At 43.3% G+C, this 23,915-nt stretch overlaps 1 protein-coding gene across 1 annotated transcript in view; it reads right to left on the bottom strand.

The window, feature by feature from the left end:
• Positions 1-14,159: 14,159 nt before the first annotated feature.
• The window catches only part of LOC138199087 (CMP-N-acetylneuraminate-beta-1,4-galactoside alpha-2,3-sialyltransferase-like), a 33,139-nt gene continuing 23,383 nt past the window's right edge, over positions 14,160-23,915 (bottom strand). Inside the window, exons 9-11 of the mRNA XM_069151019.1 lie at positions 22,275-22,421; positions 21,857-22,003; positions 14,160-17,720 (exon numbers count right to left, since the gene is read on the bottom strand). Of these exons, the coding sequence (XP_069007120.1) occupies positions 17,616-17,720; positions 21,857-22,003; positions 22,275-22,421 (399 nt within the window). The 3' untranslated portion in view covers positions 14,160-17,615. The remainder of the gene's footprint in view (positions 17,721-21,856; positions 22,004-22,274; positions 22,422-23,915) is intronic.

Genomic DNA, 23,915 nt, shown 5'->3' with positions numbered 1-23,915 from the left:
TTAGATGTTCTCCACCTCTGGTTCTGTTAGATGTTCTCCACCTCTGGTTCTGTTAGATGTTCTCCACCTCTAGTTCTGGTTCTGTTAGATGTTCTTCACCTTTGGTTCTGTTAGATGTTCTCCACCTTTGGTTCTGTTAGATGTTCTCCACCTCTGGTTCTGTTAGATGTTCTCCACCTCTAGTTCTGGTTCTGTTAGATGTTCTTCACCTCTGGTTCTGGTTCTGTTAGATGTTCTCCATCTCTGGTTCTGTTAAAAGAGAGTTTTTCCCCACCAGCTGCCACTCATGTTGTTTAATCGTTGTGTTTTTCTTTAATATTGTAAAGTTCTGTTTAAAAGTTTTTACTTGAAATAACTTTTGTTGTGATTGAAGTGAATTGAACATATTTGACAAAGCTGCTGTTACAGATATTAAAGGGTGAAGAATCACAGCGTGTTCCTGTCTGTGTCCATGCTGGAAGGTGGAAGGTTGGAGGAGCTGAAAGACGTCTCAAACAGACAAGCCTGTGGTGATGATGATGATGATGATGATGATGATGAGCTCAGGACTTCTATTATGTTATTTTACTTTAAAAAAATATTTGTTTTTTAAATAATAAAATGTATCCATATCACTGAGAGTGTATTAAATTTGATCATATGAAACACTGACATAATGATGATGAATGTCAGTCATCATATTGAATCATCGCGTGATGATCAATCAATTAAAAGGTAAATAAAGCTAAACCTCCTCTGCAGCTATATTTATATTAAATTAAATTCTATGAAGCAATCTGATGGCTTAAATCTTCTCATTTATTCCTTTATAAAGGAGCATTCTTATGATGGAGACATCTAATTTATAGAATAACAAACTTGGACTGCATCACTTCAGTTGTTGTAGTTGTTGTTTGTTTTAACATTGCATATACAATAAAACATCCAACCAGCCTGGTAACATAGTTTTTAGTCAGGATATCTTTTTGGGAATGTTTGAATTGATATTCTGTAAATAGATGTAAATGCATGTAAAAGAACATGTTTACATGTTGTTTACATGTTGTTTACATATCTACATCTTATGAAGCTATGAAACTCCTCACACTGCGGGACTGATCTGAGACCAGTCAGCGTTACATGAAGCCGCACTGACTGCTTACATCGGGGGTCTCACCTTTGCCGACTCGGCCGGCTCTTCCGATCATGGACGTGAGTGTTAGAAGCAAACTCCCGCTGTTCCTGCGCTCTGGTACTCCGCATCCGCTCCGGTATCCTCTGCGGAGCCTCGGCTACGTCCTGCGGCATCGCTGCGCGGTGCTGCCTCCAGAGCTCGTCATGACTGGACCCGTTCAGAGAGGGACAGCACCGACCGACCGCACCAGAGCTGATCCAGCGGGGACTGAGCTGCCTGCCGTCGGAGGAGCTGCTGCGCCGCGTCCCGCAGGACAGGTGTGGAGGAACCAGGCTGCGAGTACGCATGAGTGGGAATGAGTTGGTGAGTTTGACCCTCCTCCAAGGGCGTAACTTTGGGCTCAACCCCCTCAAGCACACATACCCCCCTCCCCCTCCCCACTACAAACACACATACCCCCCTCCCCCTCCCCACTACAAACACTGAGTTACCATAAATACAGGTACTTACATAGCACTACATATTACATGAAAATTAATTAATGATTTTAAGTTAAAATTTTAAGTTTAAAATATCCTTTAAAGACGTCACCTGAAGGGTTCTGTTGCTTCATCATCTTTACCTCGACATCTTTACCTACTTTCTTTGTTTCCCACCTGTAATGAAAGGATTTATTGATGAAAAACATAATTATAAAAACATATGCTGTGTTCCAGATGTTGTACTTGTGTACAAACTCTCTCTACTCTGAGTACATCAGTGTGTTCTCTCTGTCAGTACAGAAACATGCAGTACACTGCAAGTACCAGGATGAAGCACTCAGAACGCTCCAAAAAAGACGCACTGGACGCTTTAGATTTAGATTTGTTTATAGATTTTTGACTGTATTGATCCCACAGTGGTGAAATTCGGTCATCACAGCAGCATAGAAAGAAGAAAAGGTGCAAACAATGTAAAAAAGAGCAGTGAATAGACACACACACACACACACACACACACACACACACACACACACACACACACACACACACACACACACACACAAGAACCAAATCAAATAAATACAACACATGAATACAGTTTGGGATCAATGGAAAAAGTGACCAGTGTAATAAAATGAAATGAAATGAAATGAATATGAATAGTGCCACATCATTTTATGGTGGTGTTGAAAAGTCTAACAGCGATCGGAACAAACGACCTGCAGGTGGCGCTCTTTCCTGCTCCGAGGGTGCAGCAGTCTGAAGGAGCTGCTTAAAGCTCCTACAGTCTCATGAAAGATGAGAGGTGGTGTCCATGATCCTCCTCTCCCCCATCTCCTCTATGGAGACCAGAGGACTGTCCAGGACAGAGCTGACCTTTGACCTCCTGTCCCTCTCTGTTCCTGCACAGCTCCAGCAGATCGCTGCATACAAGATGGCCGACGCTGCCACAGAGTCGTAGAACGTCCTCAGCAGAGTCCTGCAGACTCCGAAGGACCTCAGTCTTCTCAGCAGTTGGAGTCGACTCTGGTCCTTCTTGAAGAGGACATCCGTGCTGTCCAACCCGTCCAGTTTATTGTTGAGGTGAACACCCTATTTTACTGCTATTTTATTGCTTTCTATTATTCTATTATTATCTTATTGCTTCTGTATGCTGCTGTAGCGAAAAAAAATGTCCCCTCGGGGATTAATAAAGTAACTACCTAACCTACCTACCCAGGAATTTACAAGTGTCCCCAATGTCCATGTCCAATCCCTGGATGTTCACCAGTGGAGGTGGTGTTTCTTTCCTGTGGAAATCAATCAGCACCTCCTTCTTCTTCCTGGTGTTAATCCGGAGGTGATTGAGATCAACACCAGTGGACAAAGTCAGCGATGACCTCCAAGGGGGAGGTGTATACAGGGAGAACAGGAAGGGGGAGGTGTTCAGGAGAACAGGAAGGGGGAGGTGTACAGGGAGAACAGGAAGGGGGAGGTGTTCAGGAGAACAGGAGGGGCAGAGCACCGTGCCCTGTGGGACCCCGTGCTGCAGACCACCACATCAGACCCACAGTTGTGAAGCCTCACATACTTCGGTCTGTTGGTGAGGTAGTCGATGGTCCATGCAGTCAGGCGGCCGTCCACTCCACCTCCCTCCACCTCTCCCTCCACCTCCCTTCTGCTCCCTTCACCCCCCCCCCCCCCCCAGCTTCCCCCCAGCAGTGATGGCTGTAAGGTGTTGGACGTGCTGGAGAAGTCATAGAACGTGACCCTCAGCGTGCTGCCAGTGTTCTCCAGGTGAGAGATGGATCTGTGCAGCAGGGAGATCACCGCGTCCTCCACACCAACGCTGCTCTGGAGACCAACTGCAGGGGGTCCAGTGAAGATCTCACCAGGGGGTCCAGTGACGATCTCACCAGGGGGTCCAGTGACGATCTCACCAGGGGGTCCAGTGAAGATCTCACCAGGGGGTCCAGTGAAGATCTCACCAGGGGATCCAGTGAAGATCTCACCAGGGGATCCAGTGACGATCTCACCAGGGGATCCAGTGACGATCTCACCAGGGGGTCCAGTGAAGATCTCACCAGGGGTCTGAGGTTGCCGAGAACAATCCTCTCCATCGTCTTCATCAGGTGGGTTTCCACCCTAAACGGTCGCCATCTTGGCTACGGAGATAGAATGTCAACACTGCTGCTGGACAGAAGAATCAGTGTGTTTGTTGAGTGTGTTAAACAGAGGACACAAAAATATGCTGATTTCTGGGTAAAATAATTAAAGCTGCAGATATTTTGGAGGGTGATGAGGTCATTTCCTGTCAGTGTGTGATCTGAAACAACACTACTCTGTTAACACTGCTGCACTAAACGAGTAAGAGTCCTAACATGTAAGAGTATTATCTGTTAGTGTACTGAGGGAAGGATGTCATTTTGTACACAGCAATGGTTCAACTGAGGGCGCCTTTTTATTTCTGAAGGTACTTTTAAATATTGACTATAAAATCTGATCAACCAACTTGTTCTGATGCAACCATTTTTTCTAAATGAACTCATGACCAAATATCTTGACTTTCAAAGGCCGTAGAACACATGACTCACTTTAATACCGATGCCTCCCCGTGTAATTGTAAACTATAAATCCTATGACGATGCACCGTTCATTCATGGGCCTGCAAAATAATTAATAACTGGTGACATTTTCATGTGATTTCTGGACTGAAGTTTAACGTCATCTTTTAAGTGCAGAAAGTGCAGAGCAGCAGTTTGAGACAACACTTTCCTGTTGAAATTCACATACAACACAAGTAAGAGTCCTAACATGGAGGAGTGCTTTATTTGAGTGCACTGAGGGAAATATGTGATTTAAAGTATTCATTTCCTCACCTGTACTTATGAATTCATTGATGTACTAATGGATAAATGTTCAATGTGAATACTAATGTATGAACAGTCCATTAGGTGTAAATGTGCAGCATAAAAATGCACATGCATGCGTAAACATGTCTTTAGTCTTCTTTCTTTATCCTTATTTTTTCAGCGCGTGTTGCAAATAAAACATGAGTAGATTAAATGGAAGAATAAAAGAGCAGTTTCTTCCCTCTGGGTCGACTCATCTAAATACTCCCTGAAACAGACGGACTCTGCCAGGTACCAGACACCTCCTGGAGATTTTTAAAGAGATTCAACAGTGGACTTTTGGGACTTAACAAAATATTTAGGGATAATTCGGTGTGAAAACATCCACCAGAGGACGTGAGGCCCCTCTGTGAGTGGATGAAGAGCTGGATGAAGAGTCAAGGCCCGCAGGGAGAAGAGACCACGTAGGTAATAAAAAAAAGAAGAAACAAGAGATAGTACATTTCTCTAAATACTTCAATTGTTCTTTCCTAGTTGAATCTCTCTGACAGGAAACTTTTTATCGACAGTAAAAGAGTGAACAGCTTTCAGAAACACACTTCCTGCAAGCCAGCGCTGGTGTGCAACCTCCAGTCCTCTGTGATTTATCAAGATTGGCTGGAAGTCAAGTAAAACTTTTCCTCAGCCTCTTTTAAACCTCTCTCCTGATTGTGGCTCTCCAGGTGGGATCACCTCTCCACCGCTGCTCCCTCCCCTCCAACAGCATCTCCAGCTGCCCCTCAAGTCAAAAACAGCAGATTAAAAGCATCTGGAGGATGGAGCTCCTTCTTTGGGCAGCGACAGCTGGCTGATCGCTGGTGGAGCCTGACCCTGCAACGCTGGGCCAACCATGGTCCCTGCTCATCTCAAAAGGCTGTCTGACAGCGAGGGGATGGTGGTGGGGGTGGTGGTGGGGGTGGGGGCAAAAGACAGCAGCTCAGCGGGCCACTGAGGAGTGACCACACTTCTACTCGTGACTAACCTGCTCAGTGAGCTGCGTCTGCTCCACAGGAAGAAGCGTCTGCTGCTGGTAAGACAGACAGAGATGCTCGTAGAAGCTTGTGAACAGCAAACAAAACAACAACATGCTGGACACATCTTAACGTTGGAATTACCTCCATCCTCTGTCACACACTGATGACTTCTCTCCCTCATCTGAGTTTATTGGAATTCATCTAAAAAGTTTCTCTTAGAAACTTCTGTTTTCCAGCACTACAGGTGATATCAAAATATCACCTGTCTGAAGTCGGCTGTGACACCTTCCAATTATACAAAACAAGTTGGCCACACCCACCAGTGCTGCCAGTGCACCTGCACTCGCACAAATTGGGTACGAATTAAATTCTGAGGAAAACATGATCATATTAAGTAGGTTTACATGTTTTTTAGTTTTCCTTCTTCTGTCCTGGTTTTGATGATATTTAGAATATGGCCAACAGGCTCCCTCTCTCATGTTTGATAGATTTATAGTAGTTTTACAAACTTCAAATTTAGATTTTTAGTCATCTGTTTTTATCAGCCAGTCTTTGAACTCATCATTTTGTAGCCAGACTCTTGAAATTTACATTTTCCAGCATGCTTGCCTTCCTGAGCAGCTACGACAGAAAGCATCTCTTCACTAAAGTGCTGCCACTTGTTGATGAATGGAAAGAGGATAAAACCACTCAGGCAGTACGAGAAACATGTAAAAAAGGCTGCATGGAAAATATATTTTGATAAATGGCAACTCAAATTCAAACATGCCAACAAATCGCTGATATTCCACAACTTGTCCCAAATAATGAGGAAGTTCCTGCACTTTCAACATCTGGAAAAGAGTTTTTAAAATTGCTTCCTGTGGGAACCCAGCGAGTACCCACCTCCAGTTAGTTTGTTATGATGCTGAACTGAAATAAATGAAAACCAACATCTGCTTGAAAAGGAACTAAAATCAGTCCTAAAACTTCAAACAGTGCAGCATACTTTGGAAACCTGAACACGAGTAGTCACCGGTAGCAGACGGACGCTTCGGTCGGCCTGCTGCCGTTCTGCACACTTTGACCTCCGCTGTCCAAGAAACCATTCCTGGCCCGCAGCCCTCCGACTGTCCGGCCGGCCTCTCGGCAGGGAGGCTCATTCTCTGTGAGCCTCGCCCACCACCACGGCCACCCACACAGAAAAACACAGACAGTCTGAGGAGAGCTTCAACACCCAGTTCAGTCAGAACATGCAGAGCTGCTGTCAAGAGACTCGGACTTCTTTACATTTATGAACGACTACAAACGTGTGATAAAAGAAAGTCTGAAAGGTAACGATGGCGGCATCACTGCCACGTATGAAGACACACTGGCCAAGATGGCCGCTCGGTAGACGGCTAATTGTTAAGCTTCACTAACAAACTAATTCAAGACGTTTGAAATCACTACAAAGTGCTTCCCAGTGAGTAAAATAAACGTTGACTGCTGCAACTTTGCCAAACGGTGGAAACAAAAGGAAAGAACGTGCAGAAAACTCCACAACAAACCAAACGGACTTTCACAGCTGTCAGTCAAAGTCTTCCAAACAGAAGACATCCGAGTTGAGGCTGTCCATGTCCGCCGGGAGGTTTACTCCGAGGAGAGAGCCGAGGGAAGAGACTCTGTCCACAGACCGGGAGAGAAGCATCACTATAAAGTGAAGACATCATGCAGTTCTTCAGGATTCAGATAACTTCCCGACCAACTGTCCCAACATGTCTCCGCTGCTACGACGTACGTGTGAAGTGCTCAGAAGAACGTAGAGTTCAGCATCATGTCGTCTGCACATCAACACACAGAACTATCCGTTGCACTAAATGGACTTTGAGTTCTGTGAACTTTCCACCTCAGTCCAGATTATTCTGCGTTTTGATTGATTTTGTTTACACGGATTTGATGTGTCGTCGACGAGGACTTCCTGACTGTGATGGAACCGACAGTCGAACTTAACTGAGCAAACAGCGTCTCAAATGGGGTGTAAACTGCTCCCATGGATCCGCTGATGTGATGATCAGATAATTACATGAAATCTTTCCTCAGGCAGCTTTAAATTCCAGAGAGTAGAGGTATTATGAGGGCGATGTGTTTGTTCGGTTGTATCTTCTATATCTGGCATGTCCACAAGTCCAGTCCGCTCTGCTTCTCAACGAGGTCTCTGGACATCCGACTGTACGTCTGACCAGCTGTACCTCATTATTTCCCAATAAATCTCCACCCGACACAAAGCACCGCATCTTCTCCTCCAAGGAAATAATTAACCTTTTCTTGCCAACAGAATGATGACTTAACCCTGAAAAAATTAATGTCAATACTCGTCTAAACTCCATTCATCGCCTGCCAGTGGGATGTATTTTTAGGTGTATGGTGATTAGCTGCACAAACACTGTGTTAATTCAGCATGAGTGATGTGGAGGAAACAGCATCTCAGGAGAGATTACACCAACTCCGACGTGATCGCCGATTCGATGCCGTTGTGTTTGTAAGCCGCCGCTGACACGTGACCTGCAAACCAAACGTTGTGTAGTTCAACGTGGGGGAGTGATGGAGCGATGTGAGCCGGCTGCCAAACACACAGCGCAACCTCAGTCACGGACAATTACAACTGGCAGCCGATGCTAGAGAGCGGGCGGGCATGGACAGAGGCGTTCTGACAAAACCACTCCAATCACCAGCGTGTGCACTGAAAGCTGCAGGTCGACCTGCTCGGCCTCAGGAGCCTCCGAGAGACCCGATACCTTCATGTTGCTTTGTGTCAGCCGACCTTTTGTGACCGACTCCAGCGGCCCCCTGAGGTCCAGCTGTAGTGTAGGAGGGCTCCATGGGGTCACTGTTATCCTGGGTGGGCACTGATAGGTGTGCCAGGGTCCTTCTACCGGCAGCAGGTTGACATTCCTCCATTCACAGCAGCGATGTTACAACACTTCATGGAACTTGTGACTTCGCTCTCAACTTATATATATATTATATATAATAAAGTACATACCTACCTACCTACCTACCTACCTTCTGCAGTAAAAGAACATTTGGGCTCTGCTCATTGGATGGTGAATCAAGGTACAATTGAACACAGCTGACACAACAGAATAATTCATCCTGGTCAATACCAACATCTCCAGGCTTCATTCGTTTTTGTGGAAAGGAGTCTACAGAGTTTTCACTCAAAGTCAAATGTCAAACCCTGACTTTCAGACTAAAGAGCTGAAACTCCACAACCTGTAATAAACAGAGAAACATGCTGCTGTTGTGCTGAGCAACAACAAACACACACATTTCTGTTAAAAACAGGCTGACATGTTCATCTGTTTGATATTAAAATGAATTAAATCCATCTCTAAATCCTGGCTGCAGAGGAAAACAAGTTATCTAACAATAACAGTAATTAGCTCACAGCCTTTATAAACTACATTTTTAATATCTGTCAGTGAGCACTAATGCTACCAAACACACACACTGACAATAACTAGATAACTAACGTTACAGCTACAGACATGGAAGATATTACATTTGATGAATGGAAACTCAAATTTAAACATGCAAACTACATTCCCTGATACTCTGTGAAATGGCCCCAACAAATCCATTTCTTCAGAGTTTTTAAAACTCCCTGAAATTCCCTGACCAGTGGGAACCATGAGTTTATCCAGGACCAACTGGATCTAGTACTGAAAAGGATTTTACTGCACCTGGAAAAAGTGGGAATAAAATGCGCAGATAAACAGTTAAAAAAAAAAAAGACAGAATTTGAGAGAAAAATAAAAGATAACAATATACGTCTTGGAGCGAACTGAAAACCCACAGTGGTTGAACACACTGTACAAGCAGCATATAGAAATGACAGTCATATGCCAGGGTGTGAACCCGACTGTTCCCACTGTTGTTGGCCTCCATCCAAACTGTAAACACGGCCGAGACTTCACGAAGAACTTCGTACTATAACACGGGAGGAACTTTACGGGAGTTTTTTTTCCTCCCAGCTTCGGCTCACGTGGGAATTGTTGAATCGTTGGGTTCCTCATTGTAATGTAGTCAAGACTTTATTATGTTAAGTGCCCTAGAATAACTGGAATGATTTGGCGTTATACAAATAAAATAGGATTGAATTAAATTAGCAGTCAGAAGAGCTATTAGATGGTCCCACACATCATTAAACTTGTGCTCAGTGGATCATTAATCTAAACCGTTTGATGCATACAAAAAGGAGCTATTACTCTTTTCACCTTTGGAAAGATACAGTGGGTACGGAAAGTATTCAGACCCCTTTACATTTTTCACTCTGTTTCATTGCAGCCATTTGCTAAAATCAAAAAAGTTCATTTTATTTCTCATTAATGTACACTCAGCACCCCATCTTGACAGAAAAAAAACAGAAATGTAGAAATTTGTGCAAATTTATTCAAAAAGAAAAACTGAAATATCACATGGTCATAAGTATTCAGACCCTTTGCTGTGACACTCATATTTAACTCACATGCTGTCCATTTCTTCTGATCCTCCTTGAGATGGTTCTACTCCTTCATTGGAGTCCAACTGTGTTTAATTAAACTGATTGGACTTGATTAGGAAAGACACACACCTGTCTATATAAGACCTTACAGCTCACAGTGCATGTCAGAGCAAATGAGAATCATGAGGTCGAAGGAACTGTCCAAGGAGCTCAGAGACAGAATTGTGGCAAGGCACAGATCTGGCCAAGGTTACAAAAACATTTCTGCAGCACTCAAGGTTCCTAAGAGCACAGTGGCCTCCATAATCCTTAAATGGAAGAAGTTTGGGACGACCAGAACTCTTCCTAGACCTGGCCGTCCAGCCAAACTGAACAATCGTGGGAGAAGAGCCTTGGTGAGAGAGGTAAAGAAGAACCCAAAGATCACTGTGGCTGAGCTCCAGAGATGCAGTAGGGAGATGGGAGAAAGTTCCACAAAGTCAACTATCACTGCAGCCCTCCACCAGTCGGGGCTTTATGGCAGAGTGGCCTGACGGAAGCCTCTCCTCAGTGCAAGACATGTGAAAGCCCGCATAGAGTTGGCCAAAAAACACATGAAGGACTCCCAGACTATGAGAAATAAGATTCTCTGGTCTGATGAGACCAAGATTGAACTTTTTGGTGTTAATTCTAAGCGGTATGTGTGGAGAAAACCAGGCACTGCTCATCACCTGCCCAATACAATCCCAACAGTGAAACATGGTGGTGGCAGCATCATGCTATGGGGTGTTTTTCAGCTGCAGGGACAGGATGACCGGTTGCAATTGAAGGAAAGATGAATGCGGCCAAGTACAGAGATATCCTGGAAGAAAACCTCTTCCAGAGTGCTCTGGACCTCAGACTGGGCCGAAGGTTCACCTTCCAACAAGACAATGACCCTAAGCACACAGCTAAAATAACAAAGGAGTGGCTTCGGAACAACTCTGTGACCATTCTTGACTGGCCCAGCCAGAGCCCTGACCTAAACCCAATTGAGCATCTCTGGAGAGACCTGAAAATGGCTGTCCACCAACGTTCACCATCCAACCTGACGGAACTGGAGAGGATCTGCAAGGAAGAATGGCAGAGGATCCCCAAATCCAGGTGTGAAAAGCTTGTTGCATCATTCCCAAGAAGACTCATGGCTGTACGAGCTCAAAAGGGTGCTTCTACTCAATACTGAGCAAAGGGTCTGAATACTTATGACCATGTGATATTTCAGTTTTTCTTTTTGAATAAATTTGCACAAATTTCTACATTTCTGTTTTTTTCTGTCCAGATGGGGTGCTGAGTGTACATTAATGAGAAATAAAATGAACTTTTTTGATTTTAGCAAATGGCTGCAATGAAACAAAGAGTGAAAAATGTAAAGGGGTCTGAATACTTTCCGTACCCACTGTATATCATCCTCCACCAGGACGTCGTCCCGCACACTTCACTCTGTCCACACTTTGCTTTCAGTAATAGAAACATAACGAAATCCAGCGACTCACTTCATTTTGGTGTGTGATGTGGACCCACTGTGGAAATGAAAGAGCTCCAACATGGATAGTTATGTGACAGCTCTCAAAAAAGGTTGTTAAAATTCTATTTTTTTACAAACAAAATGTGTTTAAATTCATGGCAGCATTTTTGGCATCAGGAAAAGAAAAAGAAGCGACTCGCCCTCAAGTGTCGTTAACGGAGATGATAGCGGTTGAAGTTTTTGTCGTCTTAATGAACTTCTACCTGCGAAGAATGCAGAAGTTATTCCTGACAAAACACACAAAGTTAAAGTACGGACTCTTCCAGTTTGTTCTTTATTTATGATGCCTCGCTCCGGTGGCGCTGCACACCGACCTATTATGTTTCCGGGGTGTCCGTACGTCAGTCCGTCTTTCCCGTTCTAATGAACATGATAGCTCAAGAACACATTGAGGAAATTTGTTGAAACATTCACTTCATACCAAGGATGAACTGATTGGATGTTGGGGGCAAGGGTGATAGGTCAAGGTCACTGTAAGGTCACGCTCCATTTCCCATTGTGAATGTGATATCTCTGGAAGGTCTTCAGGGAATCTCTTCAAATTTGGCACAAACATTCACTCAGACTCAAGAAGAAACTGATTCAAATTTGGGGTTCAAAGGTCAAGGCCATTGAGAGCTCTATACCTCTATGAGTTTGGACAGACATGATGGTAAAACACCTGTGTGTGTGTACTTCTATTAATCATGTTGTAGGTACATACATTTGTTTACAATTGGTGGGACTTGTGTGTGTGTGTGTGTGTGTGTGTGTGTGTGTGTGTGTGTGTGTGTGTGTGTGTGGTTTCTTGTCCATCATCGAGACTATTTCTAAACCTTCTGACCTGGGAACAGACAAAACAAGTCCACTCAGCAGGATTTCACTCCAGTGTTTCTCACCAAATTCCCATTCATGGTATTGCTGATGTAACGTAATTTACTATAAATAGCTTATTAACTTACATTGAAGCATCCACTTTTCATACCCACCCACCCTGAGCAGGTTTTTGGAGGGATGCAACCAATAGCAGCTCATAATGGTCAGGATGTGGACAAGACTGTCTGAAATGGACCACAGATAAACTCAACACACAAACAGTCACAATCCTGGACAGAAAACTGGAGGTCCTGAAGTAAAGCCACTAAAACATAGAAAGAAACATGCAACCTGCACTCAGAAAGGTCTCAGGAGGTCAGTGCGTTCAGGAGTGAGCGAGATCGTTGTCCCACCACTGTCCTAAACAGCAGTGGGCTTCAGCTCCATCCCAGATAGTAGTAAAAGTTCCTCTGTTGTTCATCTCGCTGTGACATTATATGGTGAAAAGTTCTTTGCAAGGATGCCTCAGTGAATCTTAAAGAAGTAAGGCCGATACAGGTCACGAGCACAGTGCTTCTGTACTGTCTTAGGAATAAAGGAGAATGCAATGTGAGCCTTTGTAGCTACACTCTCCTGCAGCACAGGATTAATTAAAACAAAATTATGGTCTGAGACAATTGGCTGGGGTCGGGTTCCACCGACGAATGGAGGGCAGCGAAATGAAAACCAAATGTGGAACAGGAGCCGGGCTGGCCATCGGAGCTGGTATGTGGACGCAGCCATTCCCATGTTGTCATCCTGAGGCCACCTACATAGTAGAGACGAGTGTCTTCCCCCCCCCCCCCCCCCCCCCCCCACACACACACACCTGACACAGACTGAGAATACGTGCAGGTCAAGGTTCTTCTTTTAATAGTGGCCACCTGCTTCCTGCCTGTTTCAAAGCTATTTGTGCTCTCACACGTTCTAAATGTGTTTTGTGCTCCCTGCATGCTGTTTGTCTGTTTGTCTCAGACTGAGCCGACAGTTTGTAACATCACATGTAAGTCCAAACGACTGTTCCTGTCGTGTTCAAACGGAGCGCAGCAGAGTCATTTTCATAGATGGAGGCAATAACTGAGTAATGAGTCAAGTATTCATGAACTACAGACTCAGGTGTTGTTCCCACAGAACGGACATATATCCACCCGTCTTCTGAGGACCTGGACTCATTTAAAACGGTCCTGGATGAAAATTTAAAATCCTGTTTGGAAATCATGGACGCTGCATCCTCCAGGTTAAAGAGGAGAGGGACCATCCAGCTTGTTATCAGCTCAGTTCTAAAGCCAGCATCTGTGATGGTACAGGATGCATTAGTGCACATGGCATGGGTAGCTTGAACATCTGGAAGGAAGCATTAATGCTGAATGATATATTCAGGTTTTGGAGCAACATATGCTGCCACCCAGACAACATCTCTTTCAGGGAAGGTCTTGTTTATTTCAGCAGAACAACGTCCAACCACATTCTGCACGTATTCCAACAGCATGGTTCTCTAGTAGAAGAGTCCGCTGATAAACTGGCCTCCTGCAGTCCAGACCTGTCAATCACTGAAATAAATATGTATATATATACATATATATATATATATAAATTTGGAAACGTTGTCGTTGTGTGTCTTACCTTGTGTCTTGTATTGCCTAGTTTTGTTTGTACTGTCCCTTATGTATGTGTTGTTGACTTCTATGTAATTCAATGGCCCATTTAGGGACAGGCACTATAAGCTGTGGTGTGTTCATGCTCCATACTTAAAATAATTAACAATAAATAAAAGAGTTTTCAGTTATTCCAACTATTCTACTGACAAAACAACTTGCTAAAAAGCAACAAACAAACAAACCCCATCCCCAACATCGCCAAAATCAGAGTTCTTACACGGTATAATATCTTTATTGACAAGTTCTTGTGCGTGGTCTACAATTAATGTGAATAATTTAAATTGAGCATCCAACCAGTATCAAGTCCTTGAACATCTATAGTGAGGTGAGCACAAACTGCCGAGGCAGCCGTGTAATAAACAACACCAACATACATACAGACTTCACAGTACAGTTCATCTTGCCAAATAAACCGAGGCATTAATAAAGATCAGTTAATGTGTTTGACAGTCACGCTGGTTGAAATCAGAAAGACCCGTTCTTTTCTTATTCTGGGAAATGAAAGGAAAGAGGAAGATATAAGATAAGAGTCTGCATCACCATCGGTAGCCCTGCCCGACACTTGCCATTCACAACCCAACTTCAATCATTCAATTCACTTCCACTGATATATATTTTTGGTAGACAGTGATAGAGGTGGTTTAAAGGTGGTTTAAAGGTGGTTTAAAGGTGGTTTAAAGGTGATTTAAAGGTGGTTTAAAGGTGATTTAAAGGTGGTTTAAAGGTGGTTTAACGAACCCAGACTAACCTTAAAAGCCTCAAAGATGTCCTGTAAAGAATTTCAACCTGACATTGTTTACATCTGTGTTTGCAGTGTTCTTCTTTGTCTGTGATCGTTCACAGTACACCCTGTAAATCAGTGCAACCGGGTGACAGCGTTGGCAGGAACGTGCAGTGGGAAGAATAAAAAACAACAATGGTTCTTTGAACACAACACTAGAATCAGATAGCACAAATCCTCTGTTGTAAGCATAATCAACTCTCATATTTCCCATGTCTCCTGATTGGCTACAGGAAGGACAATCCACATACATGCAACACAACCTGATAAGATCTCGTACAAAGGAGATTAAACACATTTTTCTCCAAAGCGATATAATCAATCGTACGCAATTTACAGAATGTGACTGACTCAAAACTGAAATAGATTGTTCCCCAACAGCTGTGGGAATCAGTTGACGGAGCAACGGACTGCTGCCACTCTTGATTCCTGGTTTGTGGTATTTATTGCTGTGCAGCGTTCTTGAAAACAGCTGGCTGCAGCCGGAGCTGAAGACGCACCAGGTCACCAGGTGGGCAAAGATAACGCTGCACAATCCAGGCATGGTGTGGCTGCACAGCCTCAGGGCATGATGGGAAACACCCAGCTGTCACCTGCACTGACAGCTGATTGGTTTAGATGTCAGTCAACAATGTGACGTTCTATAGAAATATTATATTTTCGCTGTATTGGAGAGAGTTTTGATTGTATTTGTCTGATGTTGAAGGTTTTATTTCTGTGAACAGTTGATTGTAACGTTTATCAGTCAGCTGGTTATCAGGCTGAATACATTCAGATTACAAATCAATAAACTCCACACAATACATCCCATTTCACTCTGTTGGATATCAACTCAATTGAATTCATTAAATGATGTATTACTTCTAGTAAGTGGGATATAAGAATTCTAGAAAATAACATCTGTACAGATGTGATGGTTTTCTGATTTATCATTCATGTTTTCACTGTATTTATTGAGATTGATAATGTTTGGTCTCCCTTTGTTGTCGTGGTGTATTAGTTTGTTTCAGTACAGCAGATTCTCAACCTACGAACACAATGCGTTCCGAACAGCTGTTCGTAAGCTGAATTGTTCGTAAGTCGTTATACAGTATGTGAGTTTTTGGATTTGACCTTTTGGATGTCACCCAGCAGACTCACGTTGTTTTCAGATTGCCTGCCTTTAGTTTTTAAACTATGAACAACGACCGGAGCCTGAGGGGGGAACTACGAAGCCACTCCAACATACTCAGGCTTTCTTCGTCTCAGCTGCTCAACAAAGTGGAAACTCTCAGTCAGACATAATCGCTCCGATGTCGGTTCTCAGCTTTCTCTGTTAACGTCGTCTTTCTGTTTTAGGCTCCGAGTGCGTTCACATGAAAGACGAGGAGTTTGACACAGAAGTCAAAAAAACATAATTCAAAGCAGTAAGTTTGCTGTCACATCTTATAAGTTCAAGAAACACAAAGCTGCAGCGCTTCAGTCATAACCCAGAAATCACAGAGGACTGTCCTTCTGTCTCTGTCTCTCTGTCTCACTGTCCCTCTGTCTCTGTCTCGCTGTCTCTGTCTCTATCTCACTGTCTCTGTCTCACTGTCTCTGTGTCTCTCTGCGTACCGAGCTCCACTGGATCTTCTCTGATTGGTGGTGATATATTTCAGAGATCTGATTGGTCAGTAGTCGGTACTTTCTTACATTTTGATCCAATATCTCCAACATAACCTGCTCTGGATCAGGTTAAGTTTGCAGCATCAGTTACCATGGTGATCCAGCCAGCTTAAAGGAGAGCCAGCTTGGTGATACTGACAACCCTTTAGTCTCAACATACCTCGCTAACCCACTGATCTCACTTCGTAGTACAAACCTCTGCTGTGATTCGAATCAATCAATTGTCGTGTGTGTTTGGAGTCTCATATCTACATCTGCTTTCCACTGCTGATGAGGAACGTGTGAAGTAAAACATAGTAAAAGATAAAAGATAGCACAGCACTGTGGAAGAAACATAGAGATGGAACCTGTACTAACTTCTCTGTTGAACAAGGCGGTGACTGAACAGTGATCAAGACTTCGAGGTAACCCCCTCATGTCCATTGTACACTCCTGGTTTTAGGTAGGTAGGTATTTACTTTATTAATCCCCGAGGGGGAATTTTTTAATTACGGTACCGTGGCTCTATTTGATATCTGCATCTTTCAGAGTAGTATATATTAGCGGAAGGAAGCTTCACTGTAAAGACAAAGTCAGCCGTGATATTGCGGTTATTTGTCAATAAACAAAGGTATTTCTATACATTCATACGTGACTTTCAAGCTTTACAGACGTGAGCTGCTTTGGCCCAGTTTAAAGTGAAATGACATTCATGGTTTCACCAAACAGAATGGGACCGTTAAACCTCTACGCTGAGCTCGACGGGTTAATACCTCCCACTGACCGACAGGACTTCAGACCTCAGACTCGTCCAGGACGGCCGAGTCATCATCCATGTTGTGTTCACCCTGCTTAACACAGAAACTGGAAGATAGAAATCAGTGACTATAAGTTTGATGCAGATTACATTCACATGTGGGAGTAGAAGGACACTTATAGAGGTACTCTTGGGCACTGGCTCAGTTTTTAAACTTCATCTTCTCTCCAGTCGTAGAAAGGGCCACCAGATCCAGGCGCTGGTTTAATCCCCAATACTGTTGAACCTGAGCCAGCACACCAAACCCATGTATACACTCACCTGCAGCTAGAACAAGCCAAACACTGATACGATGCAGAGGCCCATTGCTTGCTTTATGTCAATATGTAACACTGAGGCAGATGCAGTTAGTCTCAGTGTGACAGCAGGTGCTTCCCGCTGGGAACATTCAGTTTCCCTCATCAGCTGCTGGAGGAAGGGGTGCTGAGCACCGCTGCAGACCAGGAGACCGTCAGCATCCTGCACCACAGATCCCATTGGACCAGTCCTGGACTACTCCGCCCTTCACAAGCTTCACCAAGAACTCCTTCTCTTTGGATATGTTGTGAGTCCAGGACTGCAACGGGAACAGAAAATTTACTTTAGTATTTCTTTATTTAATTTCAGTTAATGCACTGATGCTGCATTTAAATTGGATCAGTTACAGATTAAGAACAAAAATCCTAATATAAAATCCTAACTGTGTGGAAATGGAACAGAAGAAAGTCATTTATCGTTGATATTCCAACCAAACATGCAGATCTGCTCCTGACGGTGTGTAAAAACTCTGCAGCTCGCCGTGTTTGTGGGTCGCAGCTACGGTGGAAATAGTTTTATGTACACACGTTTTCTGTTCAGCACTTTAATAATCCATGGTGCCCAGCTCCTGTGTGTCCATGGATTATGAATTATTCATGGATAATTATTATTGTTTAATAGGTTTGAAGCTACATCTGTGTTGCAACAGACTGGGAAACTAATGCATCTTAATTATGCATATAAATCATGATCAGTTCCAGTAGTCTTCTACAATAATATTCGTCCTCACTGTAGGGGCCAGTGTTATTTGGCTTTCTGCCTTTGTCATATAATTGGGGTTCAATGAAGACCTAAAAACTGTGATGGGGCTCATCTTGATGGCAGTGAGGCTTCGCACAGTAATTACAGTTAGTTGTGAAAAGAGACATTTTAGAATGTACAACCCTGTTTACCAAAAAGTTGGGACAGTGGATAAAATGTAAATAAAAAACAGAATGCAATGATTTGCAAATCATGCGGACATATATTTAAATGAAAACAGACCAAAGACAACATATCAAATGTTGAAACAGAAATGTTGTTGTTTTATGAAAAATATCTGCTCATTTTGAATTTGATGCCAGAAACACGTTTCAAAAAAATTTGGGACCGGGGCAACAGAAAAATGTTGTGTAATGCAAAAAAATTAAAACCTGGTGGAACATCTCAATTAATTAGTTTAACTGGCAACAGATCAGGAACATGATCGGGTATAAAAGATGATTTCAGAGAGGCGGAGTCTCTCAGCAGTGAAGATGGAGAGAGGTTCATCAGTCTGGGAAACACTGTTTGGGCAACAATTCAACTGATGTTCCTCAACTTAAAATTTAAAGAATTTGGGGATTTCATCATCTATGGTTCATAATATCATGAAAAGAATCAGAGAATCTGGAGAAATGTCTGTAAGCAAGGGAGAAGGATCTTTGGGCCCTCAGGCAGCACTGCATTAAAAACAGTGGAAATCACTGCATGGGCTCAGGAACACTTGTGAAAACCATCGTCTGTGAACACAGTTCATCGCTGCGTCCACAAATGCAGGTTAAAACTCTCCAAAGAAGAAACCAGTTAGAAACATGATCCAGAAACTAAGTACTTGCTTATGTCAGCAAAACAAGAAGAGTCCGCTGATTGACCTCCTGCAGTCCAGACCTGTCAATCATTGAAAACATCTGGACCATCAGGAAACAAAACATACAACAAAAGAGACCCCGAAATCTTGAGCAGCTGAAATCCTCTATCGGGCAAGAATGGGACCACATTTCATTTTCAAAACTCCAGAAACGGGTCTCCTCAGTTCCCAAAGGTTTACAGAGTGTTGTTAAAAGAAGAGATGATGCAACACAGTGGTGAACATGCCCGTCCCAACATTTTTGAGACGTGTTGCTGCCATCAAATTCAAAATGAGCAGATATTTTTCATAAAACAATCAAATTTAACATTTTATATGTTGTCTTCGGTCCATTTTCAATTAAATATCAGTTTACATGATTTGAAAATCATTGCATTCTGTTTTTATTTACATTTTACACAGCGTCCCAACATTTTTGGAAACGAGGTTGTAATTTCTTAAATGTGTTTAAAACAATTCGTTACTGATGATAATGATTATAATGGACCGGCTTTACATTTGTTGATTTACCTATTGATACAGGTGTGACAATGGATGTGTTAAAACGGGTTAGGAAGCCCACTGAGGCTGCAGATGTGTGGGGCCCCGAGGCCCCAGCAGTCAGATTAAGTCAGTGGAGTGAGCCACTGTAGCCACAGTCTAGGCTGCAGTTGGATTTAAAGGTCAAAGCTGGAGAACAGCTGCTTCTGTAGATTCATGACAGCACAGTCCGACGCCTTCTGCAGATCAAACGGCATTTAACAGGTATGAAGAACAAAGATCAACTGCTGGCTTCAGACACGATATCATATTCATATTGTTCTGTGATAGAATAAAGTTTAACAATGTCACTTATGACACCTTGTGAGATCAAGCTAATGGCCCCTAATGAGTCTGTCTACAGCTCTGCTCTGTGGAAGTTAACATCATCATTAACTGCTGGCACTGAGGTCTACTTCACAGCTTTCAATGCCCAACTTTCTCAAGGACAGCACGATACGTTTTACAGTTTAACAAATGACTGTAACAACAGCTACCGAGCTACCTGCCAACTATGTCTCTGATATTAAGGTGAGGTGACCATCTGGAACATCCAGTCAGAGCAGGAGGCCGACAACTCGGGTGTTATTTTACAAAACCATCTGTTACTGATGTGAAGAAAGCACGTTATAACAAGACAAAAAGAATGCCTTCTTTGTTGTTTGGCTGCCTCACAGGTGGAACAGTAATGAGCTCCTCCTCAGTAAATCGGCTGGTGTCAGCTGTCATACCTCCACCTGGTCCAAGTGGTTCAATCAAGGACTGTCTCAAGTAAACATGCCAGGGGGCGGAGCCTCATTCAAGTTGAAAGATAAGTCAGTTAGCAGCTGGTGAAAGCAGGGTGACAGGGATGGCATGTCAGCCACGGCTCAAAGGGGATTCATCAGCCGGCTGGACGGTGTGAATGGTAACAGAAGACACCGGATGTAGTGCTCTCAAAGACCAGTACCCAGCAACCAACACTTCAAACACTGAAGATAACTCTCCAGTAGATCCAAGAGAGCCGTTTTAAATGCAGGTCTCAGTGAACTGAAACAATGCAGGAGACACCAGGGAAACTAACCAAAAGGATTTTAGGCCATAAGTTAGACAGAATACTAAAAGAAATGTGGGTTGTAAATATTGTGTGGGAGGATCATCAATTAAGAGTAAAGCTGCAAATAGGAGGTCACACATATTCAGAGGGAATGAATCAGTAAATTCATAGCTCAGTAAAGTCAGACCGACTCCCTCTGAAATTTAGACTTCTAACGCCTCAGATAATATATATATATTAAAAAAAATGCAAGCATCAATAAAAGTTTCAGCAGTCACAACAGTTCAGTCCTTTCTTACTGAAACTTTCTTTCTTACTTTGTACAAAAGAGAGTAAAAACTAAAAATACTGAGCAGATGTTGACAGGAGTCGGACTGTACTGTACTACTAACTGGACTGAACTTCGAAACATATGGCATCACAGAAGATAAAACCGTTGTATCACTGTCACTTTAAGAGTAACACGGGCTGCACTGTGTTGTCTGAGATCACAACACCAGGATCAAAACACTGCAGCCTAAATGCACTCAATGAACAGATCACCTGTTGGTTTGTGAACGTTATGAAGTCTCCAGTTCAGATTCTGTCCATCACCACCTTTGCTAGTTCAGAGCGGTTCGGAGCAGGAAGTGACCATATTTGGACGAGCTGGGGGAGGAGCCAGCGATGGATCTGACCGATCTGATCGGAAACCTGACGATACTACGTCCCGCCCACCAGTAGCTGTAACCTGACTGCACCACAGGCCTGTCAATCAAACAGACACGCCCCCCAAAACAGGTCTTCTTGAATCTTCTTTTCTAATGAATGAGGGATTATTTTCAGATGGACCTCCAGAAAACTAATAAGAAGGAGTGACTTTAGCTAACAACACCGAGATAACTGATGGACACATTTTATTCACTTTGGATTTGATGAGAGAAGTTGAATGGGAGTCTATGGAGCCGGAGGCTTTTTGGAGCCGACCTCTAGTGGCACTCGCTGGTATTGCAGCTGAAGACACTTCTGGATCGGAACCATTTTACAGACCTGAAGCTACGAACTCTTTTATATTCAGTCTGTGGCTTAAACACAAACCAATAGGAGCAGGTCATGTAATATTGCTATTTATTTTACAGTAAGAATGAGTGTGTCCAATTGGCTTAAAGATTTGACTTCTCTTCCTGAACTACAGAAATTCCTACATTTCAATTCTTATTGTGGCATCTGAATATATCAGGTCTTGTGCAACCTCTTTGATGGCCGACATCCGGATCTTCTCGTAGTAGTGCAGTGGGGCGTGGGGGGTGCTCATGTTGTAGCCGAATCCAGCCACAGCGACTTCATCACAGTTGTGAAGGGCCATTGTAATGGCAACGGTGCCCAGGGTCGGGATGTTCTGAAATACAGACATGGAACAGGTAACCGAGCCATGAACATGTATGGTGTGTGCTGTACAGCAGAAGTGTGGATGTGCTTGTAATGGCCTCATGTTAGCAGCATTTGTTTCCGGACTGTGTCGGTGCTCAGCTCGTAGCAGCATCAGCTGTTCAAAGACGCCTTTATAATGGTCAGACAAGAGCGTTAACTACGGGACCTTCAGCTCTGACCATTAACTCACTAAGAGATGAAGCTGGAACAGACTGCTCGGGAAACAAGAGGTCGCTCACCCCTCTGCCCATCTGTCCACTGTTGTATGGTAAGCCAATCAGGTTGAAGGAGGCTTCCTGGATGAAGAAGGGGTTCAGGATGCGCATGTCGCCGGGCTCCCGTGGAACGTACCGGGCCACCGACTTCCAGAAACCATCAGTGCTGCGCTGAGACACAAAGAGTGACGGAAAGAAGCAGCATGATCATACTGAATGAACATATATAAATAATATAAACATGTGGAGTGCAAGCAGTCTTAATCAATAATTGTTCGACTATTGTTCTTTCTTACAAGTGCGGATCAATAAGTTCAGAGACAAAAAAAACGATGCGCAGAACCATGATGTGCACGGAGCATGAGGAAGCTCCAACCTTAATGAGTAAGTGTTACAACTTTTGTTGCTGAATCTTAAATCAGCATGTTTGGAAGCGCTGATCCGTGCACACGCCAATTTCTCCGTGGACATGACCAGAGGGCGCACATCAAATTTAGTCTTAAACTCTGGAAATGAGCAACAGAGACTCTTTAAATGCTTCAGGATGCCTGCGACAATGAAGCAATGAGCCTGGAGGAGACATTCATGTTTCTGAGGGGCAACGTCACTGTCCAAGACCGAAGAAGGTGCATCAGGTGGAACCAGATGGGTTTTCTTTGTCATTCAAAGGGTTGTGCACCATGACGTCGTCCCCAGGAGGGTCAGACTGTCAACACCGAGGTGTACTGGGACAATCTGAGGGAGAACATTCAATGCAAATGACCTGAACTGTGGAACGAAGGCACTTGGGTTGTCCAACATGATAACTGTGGTCCACCACACCATCTCAGCAGATTTGCTCCCTGCTGATTCTTGTTCCCCAATAATTTGTCACAACCTTTGATGTGCGCTCTCTGCTCAGGTTTCCGGTGCAAAAAAACATCGAAGACGCACAACTACTAACAAAAGCACATTTAACTCAGGTGCTGATTTTCATCAAGTGATGATGGTTATAACTTATCTGTTATGCAATAATTAATGCAAATTCAAGCAAACTCAACTTGCAATTTAAAAAAACTCCCGCAATCTTGCCTCTAAAACGGTCGTCAGCAGAAGCTGTGCTGAAAGTATTAACAGCATGAAGTAAGTCTTTTAAACAAAACTCTCTTTATGAACACAAATAACTCCTCATTTACAATCAGCACAGTTCTCCTCTCATCTCATCACCAAATAAAACTCTGGACCAGAGGAAACTGGAACAAGTAGAAAAAAAATGGAAGTGGCGGCGAAAATGTGGCCTTCACAATAAAATGATCAAATTAAATGTTTGTGATCAAAGGAAGTGATTCCATATTACTGGATGTTAAATGAGTTTTCTCCACACGTCCAGTTGTCAGAGACGTCTCTTTGTTTGTTTCATCCAGCAGGTCTATGTGTTGAATGAACATGAATTAAACAGCATCTAAAGCTCTTATTTTGACAGCTGATGTAGTCCTTGTTTCTATATTCCAGTCACAGGATGCTCTGTTCTGGAAACATACGCAGCTTTTATGGTTTATTTTTACAACTTTTTGCCTCATGGTTCTCGAAGTTACAAAAAAAAAATCAAACTCAAATATTTTTACGATGTGCAGTATGATTATGTGCATACGTATTTATTCTTTTATCAGGTAGTGCTTAAAAAAA

Source organism: Embiotoca jacksoni, unplaced genomic scaffold (genome assembly GCF_022577435.1).
Source record: "Embiotoca jacksoni isolate LCO1_2020_lvr unplaced genomic scaffold, fEmbJac1.0.p SCAF_16, whole genome shotgun sequence".
NCBI lineage: Eukaryota > Metazoa > Chordata > Actinopteri > Embiotocidae > Embiotoca > Embiotoca jacksoni.
The sequence above is the reverse complement of the archived record's forward strand: the minus strand, read 5'-3'. Positions and strand labels throughout refer to the sequence as shown.